General features: G+C 35.5%; 1 protein-coding gene across 6 annotated transcripts in view; it reads left to right on the top strand.

Annotated features, from left to right (window-relative positions):
- ERBB4 (erb-b2 receptor tyrosine kinase 4) overlaps positions 1 to 13,649 on the top strand; it is a 1,166,318-nt gene that overhangs the window by 889,608 nt on the left and 263,061 nt on the right. For all 6 annotated transcript variants that reach the window (XM_040476138.1, XM_040476135.1, XM_040476139.1 and 3 more), the window contains exons 14-15: positions 2,621 to 2,714; positions 8,435 to 8,589. In XM_040476138.1, coding sequence (XP_040332072.1) covers positions 2,621 to 2,714; positions 8,435 to 8,589 — 249 coding nt within the window. The remainder of the gene's footprint in view (positions 1 to 2,620; positions 2,715 to 8,434; positions 8,590 to 13,649) is intronic.

The raw sequence follows: 13,649 nt of genomic DNA, 5'->3' as shown, positions 1-13,649 counted from the left end.
TAAAATTGTTCTTATCTGGCAACATGGTTAAATGTTTTTGAAACGTTAAGAACAACATGGGATCAGAAAGGGTGCCAATCTAAGCTCTTTGTAGGCATTTTTTATATTTAACATTCACAACCTCTCATTGAAACACGATTTTTCCCTTTTACAGAAGATATTTACAAAATTAAGTCTAGAGATGTTAAGGGATTTAAGTCCTAGAAGGAACACCAGTGAAGTTTAGGAAGGACTTGACTGCAGAGCATTGGTGCTGGCTCACAGGATTGGCTAAGGCAGCACACACAGCATGGCTGTGAGAAATGTAGAGTAGCAAAAACAAGTGACAAAAAGCATAGTCTGCAAAACTCACGTTCAGTAGACAGTGATTTGCTAGGTCAGATTCAAGAGAAAGGGAATCTCTGGCAGTCATAGTATATAATCAATAGGAAACGGGGAAGAAAAAGCAATGATGGAGACAGTGACAATGAAGAGTGAAGAAATAGTAAAAATTGTACGAATGATCCGTTCTGAGAGCATAAAGGAAGAGAGCCCAAAGCCATACAAATAGACGTCTAATCTGCAGAAGAAAAGGCAGCTGGGTTGTCTCCATGACTTTTTATGACATATTCACCTTACTCCTTAACTCTGTGTGTAGGGAAGGGTTTTGAAGAAGTGAAAGAAAAGAATGACCTATGTTTTAGTACCACAAAAATTATGACCTTCATTCAGTAACGTAACCCTTTAGTAACCCAAAACTCTATTCTTAAAAACAGGAATTTGCTGACGATTGCAGGTTTTGTTATAATTTCATGTTAATTATTTATAATTTTATAATTTCATTATAGAACTAATACTAATGATTCTCTTCACAATTGAGGTACCACTTCATACCAGGTCATTTTGACTTTTATATTATGAAGATTTCCTCTGTTGAGTGCTTTATATCACTAATGATGAAACATGCAAAAACAAAACAAAAAAAACCAGTCTGTTTATATGCAATTGAGATTTTAAACTCAATAAAATGCATCAAAAGCTTAGTCCATAGCAAACCAACATCACATTCTAAAAATGGAAAATCCATGTAGATAAATATGTGCATTGGGGCGCCTGGGTGGCGCAGTCGGTTAAGCGTCCGACTTCAGCCAGGTCACGATCTCGCGGTCCGTGAGTTCGAGCCCCGCGTCGGGCTCTGGGCTGATGGCTCAGAGCCTGGAGCCTGTTTCCGATTCTGTGTCTCCCTCTCTCTCTGCCCCTCCCCCATTCATGCTCTGTCTCTCTCTGTCCCAAAAATAAATAAACGTTGAAAAAAAAAATTTTTGTTAAAAAAATATGTGCACTGATATATATAACTAAACCATCAATTTATGCCATGTGTTTTGAAAACCCAATATTTTGCTTTGAAGTTAAGTGTAGTTTTAATTTAACCAACAGAAAATATAGCCCACCTTTTAGACTTCTATCATTTATTAACACTTTACAATAGTCAAATGGGATAGTTCACTGTAAAAATAAGTGAACACTTTAGGAAAAATAAATTTAACTTTATCATGCAATTAATCCTTAAATGCCATATTTGCAATGCTTTGAGTATGGAATGATAGCTCATTATACATAGACACACAATAATACAGAAGCTATAAATATTTAGTCATGTTTTGTTAATGACTTGTAACCGACATTGTCGTTACCCAGTGCCTCATCCACTCACACATTAGTTGGAATGGGGTGTATAAACATGATGTACGTGAATGATAACCAATTATTGAAATGAAAACTTTATAATAGGTATTGATTGGAAAACTTACATATTGATAACATTTAATATTGAAATGGCCACAAAATGTTAGGTTTGGAAAGGGATAACATCATCCTAGGTTTTAATTAAAAAGTTTTAGAATGTTACCATTGAACTAATTTTTTTTAATTTTATACTTTATAGAATTACTTCAAAAAGATTTTAAACTGGAAAAAGATGTTGTGATATTAGATCAATAATCTGAGAATATAAAATCTGCCATAAAAAGCTATTTTTTCTAATTCTCCAAGGCAGCTATTTTAAAAGAAGAAAAGAAATCAAAGCATTTTTTGAAGTTTCACCAAAAATAAATTGAAGAGTCTTGGGATTTGAAGGACAGGAATGGGGAATATCATGTAACTTAGCAACAAGAAAAATACAATAGTTCTTTCAGAGTTTAAAAAATAAAGCTCAGCCAAGAGTAACATTTTATATAGAGACAAACAGGCACAGCTTTACTTTAAAAAAAGAGTGAAAATAATTCTGCTGTGTCATCAGAAGAGTCATACTTTTTTTTTCTTCTCTCTCTCTCTCCTTTTTTTTTTTTTTTTTTTTTTTTTTAGACTGCTAGAATATCTCTCACAAGAGAGATGTTTCCTGAATGAGTCTATCGTTGAACCCAGTGGAGGGCAGGGAGAGCCATCTGGCTGCAGTTTATCTTTTCTCCTAATGGAGAGCTTATTCCTTAATGTACAGGGAAATGATTCTGATGCTCCTGGCACATTGAGAAACAAACTCTAGAATTTACTCTGCCAATAGGACTTTTAGCAGATGTTACTTCATTTGTTAAGTTGACAGCTTGTTTGCTTATACCACCTCATGCAGCTGATGTTTTCACAGTGAATTTCGAGAGTTTGAGAATGGCTCCATCTGTGTGGAGTGTGACCCCCAGTGCGAGAAGATGGAAGACGGCATCCTCACATGCCATGGACCGGTAAGCTTGAAGACACCTGTGGTTGTGTTGGCTTATTTAGTTACATGTGTGAATGTTTATTATGTCATTGCTTCATCGTCTATCCATCCATTCAGCAGGTGTTTATAGCATACTAAGGGGAATCATGTTTGATATTCTGCCCTCAAGAGGCTTACAGTTTGGTAGTAGAGACAAAATATTTACAAATTAAATTTCTTAAATACTTATGTCCCATATAATGTATTTAAAAAGAGAATATGAAGATGTCCTTGAAATTGCACAGTGTTGGAAAGATGGATCTATAAGTAATTAGATTGAACCAAAATAATTGATAAAATATAAATATGTGTAAATTGTTATAGGAACAAAAATGATAGAGAGAAATTTATCTGTCTTTGGGATGGAAAGTAGGGCATCAAGGAAGCCCATAGAGAAGTGATATTTAAGCTCTACTTTGAAGAAGAAACATCTGGAAAGAGGAGGCATACAAGGAATGCAAATGTAAAAATTCATGGTGTGTTTGAGGTAAACTATAAGACAGACATTCATATTTGTGTTTAATTATTTAACTATTATGGATTTGTGAAGGACATTAAGACAGACTGAGTAGGCAAACATAAACTAAAATCTAAAACAGTGTGTTAAATACTATGGCAGAGAGAAATATTGAGCTATGAGAATGGAAGGAGGGGCTACGGGATTAGGAAAGTCTTGATGGACACACTGGCATTAAATGTTTGAAGTTAGCTTTATAGAGAAAATGGTAGTTCCTTTTTAGATCTCCCTTTGTTTCCCATCATTCAGGCTTTTTCTTAATAATGAGGCCAATATGAGTTTGTCATTCCAAAGTGTCACATTCATCCTTCTTTAGACAAATTTCCATGGTGTGTGTGTGTGTGTGTGTGTGTGTGTGTGTGTATCGAGTCATTTCTCAATAGATGATTTGGGGACCAACATTTGGGTGTAGCCAAGAGCTCAACATTGTTCCATAAGAATTTATGTGGAATTTAAATAGTACTAATTTTTCTACTAGAGTGCTTATTCAGCACTTAATAAGCTAGAAAAAAGATATCGTTGAGCCCTCCAAACTTCCATTAGGCCCCAATGAGCTGTTCTGGAACTTCATCTAAAGAAGGATGTGTAAAGCTTGGACAGTTCAGAGGACTACCATAAGGATGATTAAACTTGGAAAATCAGACCTCTGAGAAAAAGAAGTGGTGTGATTTGGCCTCAAGAACCAAAGTCTAAAAGACAATTCAATATGTAAATGATCTCCAAGTAAGTATGCAAAGGGCATATACAGCTATTTTCTTTCTCCACTGAAGATATTAGTGGAAAAGGCAATTAATCCACAGAAAGAGAAATGTGGATACTGTAAAGAATGACATGAAACATAGGGAAGTAAAATTCTGAAATGGGTTGTTAAAGCAAGTCAAGCTATCTATATACAACTTCTTTAAACACTAACATACTTAAGTACCAAAAGTCAAATAATGAAAAACAATGTATCTTTCAGAGAGACTGAGACTTCAAAAATGTGTAATTACAATAACAAGGCGACTGCAAAACCAGTCCCATGCTTTTTCTATTCCTCTTGCTGTCTCCTATGGTATAAAATTTTGCTGCTGAGTAACTAGTTTATTAATTTACTTCAATCTGTATGTTTTCACAGCTTATTTGTTCATTCTTCTGTTACTCAAAAGATTGAGACAGTTTATAAACTACACATTAAAAAAACCCTAATAGTTAATGTTTTTTTTCAATTTTCAAAATTATTTGATAACTAAGAAAGAACAAAAAAATTAAGTTTTTAATGAACACATTTTGTTTTCATATTGACAGCATTGTTGAGCCATATACTTAAAATTACCACCCAGTGTGAACATTGTCAATTAATATGTCTAGAGTTTAGGAAAGGCATTAAGTCAAAAGTAGAAAAGATTTAGTAAACCTGAATCACTTATTTGTAGAAAATTAGAGAATGGAATCAAGAAAACCTGTTTGATCACTCGATCAGTAAAACTTGAAATGCTAAGCAGGTAAGAATACAATTTAGGTTATGGTGTCGGAGAAACTGGTAGGACTGAGCTCAAACAATGACCCATCCTCCTTTCACTAGGACGTTGCTTGCTTTCAGCTTTTACAGTTTATATGAGGTTTTTGCCTGTTTCTGGGTTTATATATTGATTATCACAACTATAGACAGAAGTGTTTTGTGTGCCATGTCACAGGCATATATCATTTAGGATATCCAAGAGGTTCTCTGTGAGACTGACATTGTGATGAGATAGAGAAGTCATGAAGAAGGTTGGAATTCCAACACCTGGCCTTACCATTTCTTCTGTTGGAATCACACTTTCCTGACCTGTCCATATTTTCCTAATAATAATAATTGGTACACATTTATATTTGTCAAATACTGTTACATTTGAAGCATATGATGATCACTTTTTCCATTTAAAATATAAAGAAACTTAATCTATAATAATTAAAAAGTTATACCAAAGATTCAACAATCTATAAGATGTGGAGCTGGGACTCAACTGTTGAAGTTCTGCCTCCAAATTTTACACTCTATTCATTTCACTCCCCACCCCACCCCTGCAAAAATTCTGTAATATAATAAGGATAGTATGTTTTCTGAGAATATAACAGCTACATGTCAAATGGGATAGTATTACACTATTTAAATGTGGCAGAAATCCAGGATAATCTTGAAAGGGCTAGCTTTGAAATAAAGCAAGCCCCTGTTTTTATAGCCTTGTGTGTCTGCATGTGTTTTTTACATTTTATTATTTATTTAGCATTTTCATCCATTCTGTCTCACTTTTACTACCCTTGTTTGGTCCTGTCAGGAAAGATAAGGAAGGGCATGTGAGAAGAAAGAGAAGTAAGGGACATCAGAGGAGTTGTAGGAGATCAAAATATAAGCCAAAGAGGAGAGATAGGGGAAGAAAATGATAAAAGCTAAAGTAGTTGTTAAAGTCAAGTTCATAAAGGTGTGCTGCCATAACAAATAACCCCCATATTAGAGTAGCTTGTAGGAAAATGTTTAAATATTTTTCATGTAAAGTGCACTGCAATCAGCTCTCCTCCCTGAGATGGCCTAGCATTCTGAGATCCTTTGAATTATGGCATCTCCACATTCGCATGGGATCCCCACATCATGGCGGCAGGCAAAGAGAAGGCTGGAGAGTTGAGCCCTGACAGTCTCATAAATCGTTTCTACTTAATTTCATGGTCCAGAAGAAAACATACCTCACCTCTGGTGGGAGGGGAATTCCAGTCTTCCATGTGGCTAGGACTGGAAGAGAAATGGATACTGGTGAATATTAGCATTGTCTCTTAGCAGTAGTTACCAGAGAAAATCATCAATTGTTACTGAGAAAAAAAAACAATATTTCTATCAGGATTTAGCTTATTCTTTAGTTTTCTGCCTAGATAATTGAATCTAAGGATAGCTTAAAATCAGAGACAAGGAACAATATTGCTTTCACCTCTGTTTTTTATCATTGCATTTATCAACTCATTCACTGAACTTAGGTTCTTAAAAGCTTTGGGAATATAATGATAGAAGAGTAAGCATTAGACACGCGTATTTCTTTAAATCTTTTTTATGGAAATGAGTTGGAGAACTAGTATATTTCATTTCTTTTGAGATTTGTCGGGATTTTTTTTAGTTATGTCAGCTTAGAACATTAGGTTTTGTATCATCACACAATCAAATAGGTGAGAGGGGCTTAAAAAACAAAGAAATACACAAAAAATCTGTTAGAAGGACAGTTAAACATTAAATATGATTTTCATTTTAGTTTCATAATTTTTTGTGTCTTCTGATTTTACCTGGACATTATTTTACATTAGAAGAATTTTATAGGAAAATAATTCCTAATTTCTAATTTTCACCATGCCTAATTTACTCATGGTTAGTTTTATTCTTCTGTTCTGCAGGAAGACATCAGCCTGTCTCTTGTCTTGTACAATAAGTCATGCCACTGAGCATACTTGCACAGTAAATGATTTTGTATAATAGATGGCATTACGTGCCTAAGTACCCATGAGCAGGTGTTAAAATTGGAGACATGTGAAATATTCTTTTTTGGTAGGAAATAAGAAGTTGCCAATAGCAAACTCTTCAGGTTGAATAGGGATTAGGTTTCATAGGATAATTTTCTTTTAGTTCTAAATCTCACATCAAAATAGCGAAATAGTGCTTGATTGAACCTCACCAGTCCCAGAATTTCCAGAAACCTCTTCCTGATTATTTTTTCTTCTTTACACCACTGTTCTTCATTAGCAGCCTCAATCTTTAAATTTTACAATGTTATATTTATTGATTTCCTGATGTCTTATATCTCCAACTTGTTATGTCTGGCCACTTTTGGATTAACATTTGTAGAAGGATGTAATACACTCCTGTGAATGGACACTCCCTGCCTAATACATAGTTCTGTACAATGTCTGCTTGTTGTTGGCCCCCAGATTCACCATGTTAATTCTAAGCCTAATAAAACTGATTATCTCCCTCTATACTTACTATATCTCATTTATCTAAATTGTGTTTAATGTGAACTGTCATAATTGTTGGAACAATGTGGACAGACAGATTTTGGGAAGAGATGGGTCAGGGGAAGAAGTTCCAGAGAGAGGTCAAAGAAAAGAGGAACCTAAGACAATATGATGTTCAAAAGGGAAGGCCAAAAGTCAACTTTTTAAGTAGGTAATATCACTATTCAAAATAGTTAAATGTGTAAATATATTGGCATCTCTTAAGAAAATAGCATTTTAAGAAAATGGTTATCTATTTATATTGAGAGAGAGAGAGAGAGAGAGAGAGAGAGAGAGAGAGAGAGAATCCCAAGCAGGCTCCACACATCAGTGCAGAACCTGACATGAGGCTTGAACCTACAAACTGGGAGATCATGACCTGAGCCAAAACCAAGAGTAGGACTCTTCACCAATTGAACCATTCAGGCGCCCCAGAAAATAGCATTTTTAATAAAAATATTCTCAATTTTCTTTGATTTGGTGGTAGACGGCTTATCATTTTGCATGCTTACTATCCCTAGCACCAAATTGAAACCAGTTTTTTCTTGTAAAATTATTTTCTTTAATATGAGTTTTAAATTTTTACTTTTTGATATTTAAATATATTTGCATGCTATTATTGCTTAGTAACATTCTACATATTAGAAAATGGTTATATATTATCAACATAAATATATGAAGTGAATTAGTGCCGTTAAAATTTATTTTGCTCATATTTATATCACCTTTACTATTGGATAAATTTTGCATGCATCTATTTCACTATTATGGGACTTTTGATATTTGCTTATCAGAGTGTGCCTTTATTGTGCTCTCAGTACTGTACTGTTATTTACTAAAATCTCTATAGACGTGTGAGTTTTAACTTTATCACAAGCTGATTTAAGATGGAGTGTAACGTAGAAATTAATTTTTATTTGCCTAACCTGACTAATTCCTAATAATTCAACCATAGTAAATTTTAAAATCCATTGCTCAAATAGTCATAGTATAATCAAAGGAAAGTTTACATCTCGTTTTTACATTGAAAAGCTGCCATAGTGACATCCCCACTTGTAGTTCTGAAAATGCTCTTCCGTTCCCTAGTGCAAGATTGACTACTCACTGAAGTCTCAAGGACTAATCCACATGAATACCAGAGGAAACCGCACCCATTTTTCTTTCTCCATTGTGTTTTGTTTTTCACAATTCAGGGACCTGATAACTGCACAAAGTGTTCCCATTTTAAGGATGGCCCGAACTGTGTGGAAAAATGTCCAGATGGCTTGCAGGGGGCAAACAGTTTCATTTTCAAGTATGCTGATCAGGATCGAGAGTGCCATCCATGCCATCCAAACTGCACCCAAGGGTAAGCATCCTTGCCAGCCAAGGACTCCATCACACAGGTTATCTTTACCCCTGACACCATCTACTAACTATATAACATGTTCATGTAAAACTCGATTCATCTTTATATTAATATGTTGATTTGAAGAGGAATACTTTCTAAGAAAACAATTTATGTAATCAAATGTACACTCTCTGAAATATTCTGTTAAATATTTACCTAAAAGTATTCTATCGACACCTTTATGAAGCTGGTGGGAGGTGTACTTGTAGGGAGTCTAGAAATTCTTCTAAATTTTACTTGGTATTGAAGATATTTTAATTTTTTTTCAACGTTTATTTATTTTTGGGACAGAGAGAGAGCATGAATGGGGGAGGGGCAGAGAGAGAGGGAGACACAGAATCGGAAACAGGCTCCAGGCCCCGAGCCATCAGCCCAGAGCCTGACGTGGGGCTCGAACTCACGGACCGCGAGATCGTGACCTGGCTGAAGTCGGACACTTAACGGACTGCGCCACCCAGGCGCCCCGAGATATTTTATAAGAGACAAGATAGCCGTCATACTTGGAGATGTGTGCTTAATCAATCTTTAACAGAAGTTTTCTGATTATGTTTCTTTGTTCTTACAACCAGCTTAAGTTGAGGATAGCTCTCTTTGATAGATATTGCCTTGGATTACTCCTTCAACAAAATATAAGCAAAATAACAACAGAAAAAAAGGTGGGGGGAGAACTTAGTGATATGTATATTAGTAAAATCACAAATACATTTTGTGAAAGTAATTTTAATACAGGTCAACCTATAATCTAGAACTTTTTTGACTACTATAGGACTACTCAAAGATGGGTACCCAGTTTTCTATCTTTTTTTCCAAAAGGATGCATTATAAAATGAATAATAATTATATTACCTTTGATATTGAAACAGTTGTAAAACAAAGACATATTACAGAAAGAAGAAAAGCACTGAACTGAAAGAAATAATGCCACTCATGTAACAAATCCCAGAACCTATTTTTTAAAAGATAGCAAATATATTTTAATAAGGGCTTTTCTTTTTCTTTCCTCCAGAAGATGACTAATTTCAGACTTGAGAACAATTTAATATACTCTATCCTCCTTCTGTCCATAAATCCTCTTCTTCATTATGAGTGCCCACACACAAGCACACACACACACACACACACACACACACACACACGTGCAAATACATACACTTGTTTTTGAGAATTATCTCGGGTACTTTATATCTGGCAGGAGAGTATGAGATTCTATAAAGAATGTTTTCTGCCACATTAAGAGCTAGTTGCTAGGGGATATTGAAGAAGTTAAGCAAGCAACAACATCATTTTCTGCCAAGAGGACATCAATTTGCAGATGCTGCTACAATTTCCTGCAGGTCAAGAAATCAGCTTAAGTCACTCTGTGAAGTGGTAGATCCTCAAAAGGTAAAGTAATATTCTGCCATTCAAATTTAAATTCAGCTTAGAAGAGCTAACGCCATCTCATTGGTTTACACATAAGGACATAGACTGAAGATACTGAAATAGTCACACGGACACCTAGCTTCAAGGAAACTACAAGGAATCAATTTCTCCCCTTGCGAGGTTTTGGCACACTTGGGTTAAGAGTAATTCATGAAGAAACAACTGGTGCCACTGGAGCAGAAGAGTCAGCAACAGAAAGGGAAAACTTTGCCTGCTAAAGTAATCATCCACAGGAGGGTTTTATTGTTTTGCAGCTAAAATTAAACCAGTAAATTATTCAATATAATGTTGATGTCAACAGCTGTTGCCATTCAAAATGAGACCTTTTGCTATTTTTGCAAATCTAATTACAATGAAGCCATTAGGGAAATGAAAGTGAGATCGCAGAGCCCTAGTCTGGATGTGTGGCTGGTGTGTCTTCCTCTCAGCCCTTTTAAATCATGATTATGTAATAAAAGAACACATCTATAGTGGGGGAAGAAGTAGAGACAATGAAGAGATCCATTTCCCACAGCAACAAAAGCCAGATGTCAGCGAAAAGGGAGGATGAAGGTATAAATGTATCAAATCTGACCAGGCCATTTAGGAACTCCAAGTAAATAGAAAAACGTCTTTAAATCAACTGTTGCAGAATGATGGGGAGACAGAATTGGATGTTGTATTCCCTGGCATCTTCCAAGGCAAATGGATTGTAAGGAATGATTTAGTCCTGAAGGATTTGTGTGTTTGTTTTCATTTAGCTTCCTGCCATCCTTTTCCCAATATCCTCCATATTGTCCAGGTTCACTCACTTCATGAGAGTTTTGTCATCCCAATCCCAGAACTCCTAAATTCCTAAATTCCTAAAACCTATTCTATATTACTGTTGTGTAGCACTGTGCTCTGAGATTCTTGAGTGAAGCCATGAGGTGCTCTGTCCACTTAGTCCCTTCTTTTCAAATTGCATGTAGAAGTAGGATCTTTCTCTAGAAAGATCACAGGGCCAGTGGAGATGACGTGACGAGTGACTATTTTTATTCCTAAATACATGTAATAATTGACCTGTCTGTGCGTGTGAGCTCACCATGCCAACCCCACTTTGGAAAACCGCTTTCCTTTTATATGCTGATATTATGTCAGCTAGATAATTCAAGAACCAAGTTACTGGAAATAGTCTTTTGAATCACATTTTTTAGAAGGAAAGTTCTTACTTTGAATACTGTTCAATGATTTTCTGAAAATAAAATTATGTGTGTAATACCTTAAAAGCACTTTTATTACTCTGGAAGTACATTAAATATATTGGCTCTAATAAGTTCTTTAGATACTTTTAAAATAGGTTATCCATTTAGCACGTATCAGGAGATTCTCATTAATATCCCTAGAGGGGTGGGGAATAACATTGTCTCTTCTTGCCTTGACTAGAGAACTTTTATTTTAGCAGGCTTTTCTCGTTTGATTCATCCCTCAACTTGGTTATACTGAACACCAACTGCACATCAGAGATAGTGATAGCTAAATTCAGAAATGAGTAAGATCCCCATATTTTGAAATGATGAGCAAGAATTTAAAACTTAGGAATGATCTTCATATTTGAAAATAGCAGGATAGAATTAAAAAAAAAGACTTGTAAACTAAATTTAGTATGTAATTAAATTCCTGTAAGGGGATTTTTTTTTGTGGTTTCCACACTAAAATCTAATCCATGACAAATATCAATGCAGTTTTTAGTCATGGACTAGAATATTTGTTTTTCATAGGCATCTTTGAAAATTTGCATTGAATATTTTTGTTAATTGTAGAATCATGGTTTCCATATTATTAAATTCCCTGTATGCATTTATCTTTTTTTATCAACTCTTTTTATATATTTTTTAAATTTCTATTGTGAAAGAATTTTCATTTATAAAAGGAAAGAAGAGCTGTTTGTGAAATTATTGTCTATACTCTTTTAATTGAAATTTTAAAATACTCCACTTTCATTTCAAAATTTGAAGATCTTGTCAAAATATCTCAACTAAGGTAGGTGGGTATATCAAAGTGCTTACAAATCAGTAAATAGTGGCAAATGTTAAACACAACTCAGTGTTCAGAATTGCAGATACTTTTGTAATATGTTATATTGACATGTTATAGTTTCTGATCTTCCTTTAAATTTTTTACTTTGTTACACTAATTTTGTAGAGTTACGTTATTCCTTATCTGATTTTGATCTCATATTTGAGATTTTGACTCTTCAAAAGTTTAATGCTTCCATTATTCTGTGATCTTGCTGAATCAATATAAATTACATGTGCTAATTAGTTGCTTATATGAAGTCCAAAGGGTTGAAATAGAGTATACATCTTTAAATACACAGTGACTTGTACTTAGAAAGGATGGTGCTGCTTTAGTCACACTTTTATTATTTGTCTTTCATTGTTTCTTTCATCTTTAGCTTTTAAATATGTCTACATCTCAAATATTCCTCAAGAGTTCCCTCAACAAATTTTCCTGACCCCACATCCTGCCCCCTCAGTGCTCACCTTCCTTTTCCCTTGCTTTGCTTATGTCCAATATGCTTCTCAACTCACAGTGGTTGAAATTCTGGTGACCTTGGGGCGCCTGGGTGGCGCAGTCGGTTGAGCGTCCGACTTCAGCCAGGTCACGATCTCGCGGTGCGTGAGTTCGAGCCCCGCGTCAGGCTCTGGGCTGATGGCTCAGAGCCTGGAGCCTGTTTCCGATTCTGTGTCTCCCTCTCTCTCTGCCCCTCCCCCATTCATGCTCTGTCTCTCTCTGTCCCAAAAATAAATAAATGTTGAAAAAAAAAATTTAATAAAAAAAAAAAAAAAAGAAATTCTGGTGACCTTGACAATGACAACTAAAATGCTCTCAGTAGTCCTTATTTTATTAGACCTCTCTTTGCATTTGATTTTGACAGTTACTCCTGAATGTCTCTCCTGATTTGGCTCCCACAATGATGCTGTAATTACTTGATTTTACTCCATATTTTCTCATGCTTCTGGCATATAAGCTTATCTTAGGCCATTTACTGGTTATCGGAGTTCTTTGAGTTTCAGTCTCAGTCTCCTCTTTTCTCACTTTATAGATCCTTCTTCAGCTATCTTACCCACTTACATGATTTCAGCTTTCTTCTGTATGCTGTTTCAAAACTGATCATCACACTGGTGCCTTCACACCCTACAACCACAGGCCTCTCTTTCCAGCTGGCGAGGAACATTCCCTACCCAGATGTAGGACAACCACACTGGATGCATACTGTAGATCTATAAAGCTGAAATTATCAACCCTTCCTCCCCCAACACACACACAAGAAAAGGTGTCCCTCCTCCTGCATTCCCTCACTGATGGTACTGCATGTTTGACTCCTCTGATCCTACTTTTCTTTCGTCAAATCAGCCATCAACTTCTCTTCCCCACCCCACCCACCATACCTTTGAAGGCATTTCTTGAATCTGGCCCCCTGCCTCTATCCTAGTTGCCATTTCCCCGGTGTAATCCTTTTTCATCTTTTACATACACTAAAAGAATCTTGGTGCCAAAGGAATCTACCTGGATCCCAGCTGACTAGCCTTCACAGGGCAGAGATCCATGTAAAATACAAATCTAGCAAATCC

Source organism: Herpailurus yagouaroundi, unplaced genomic scaffold, assembly GCF_014898765.1.
Source record: "Herpailurus yagouaroundi ecotype Mexico unplaced genomic scaffold, PumYag 140, whole genome shotgun sequence".
Classification (NCBI taxonomy): Eukaryota; Metazoa; Chordata; class Mammalia; order Carnivora; family Felidae; genus Herpailurus; species Herpailurus yagouaroundi.
The sequence above is the reverse complement of the archived record's forward strand: the minus strand, read 5'-3'. Positions and strand labels throughout refer to the sequence as shown.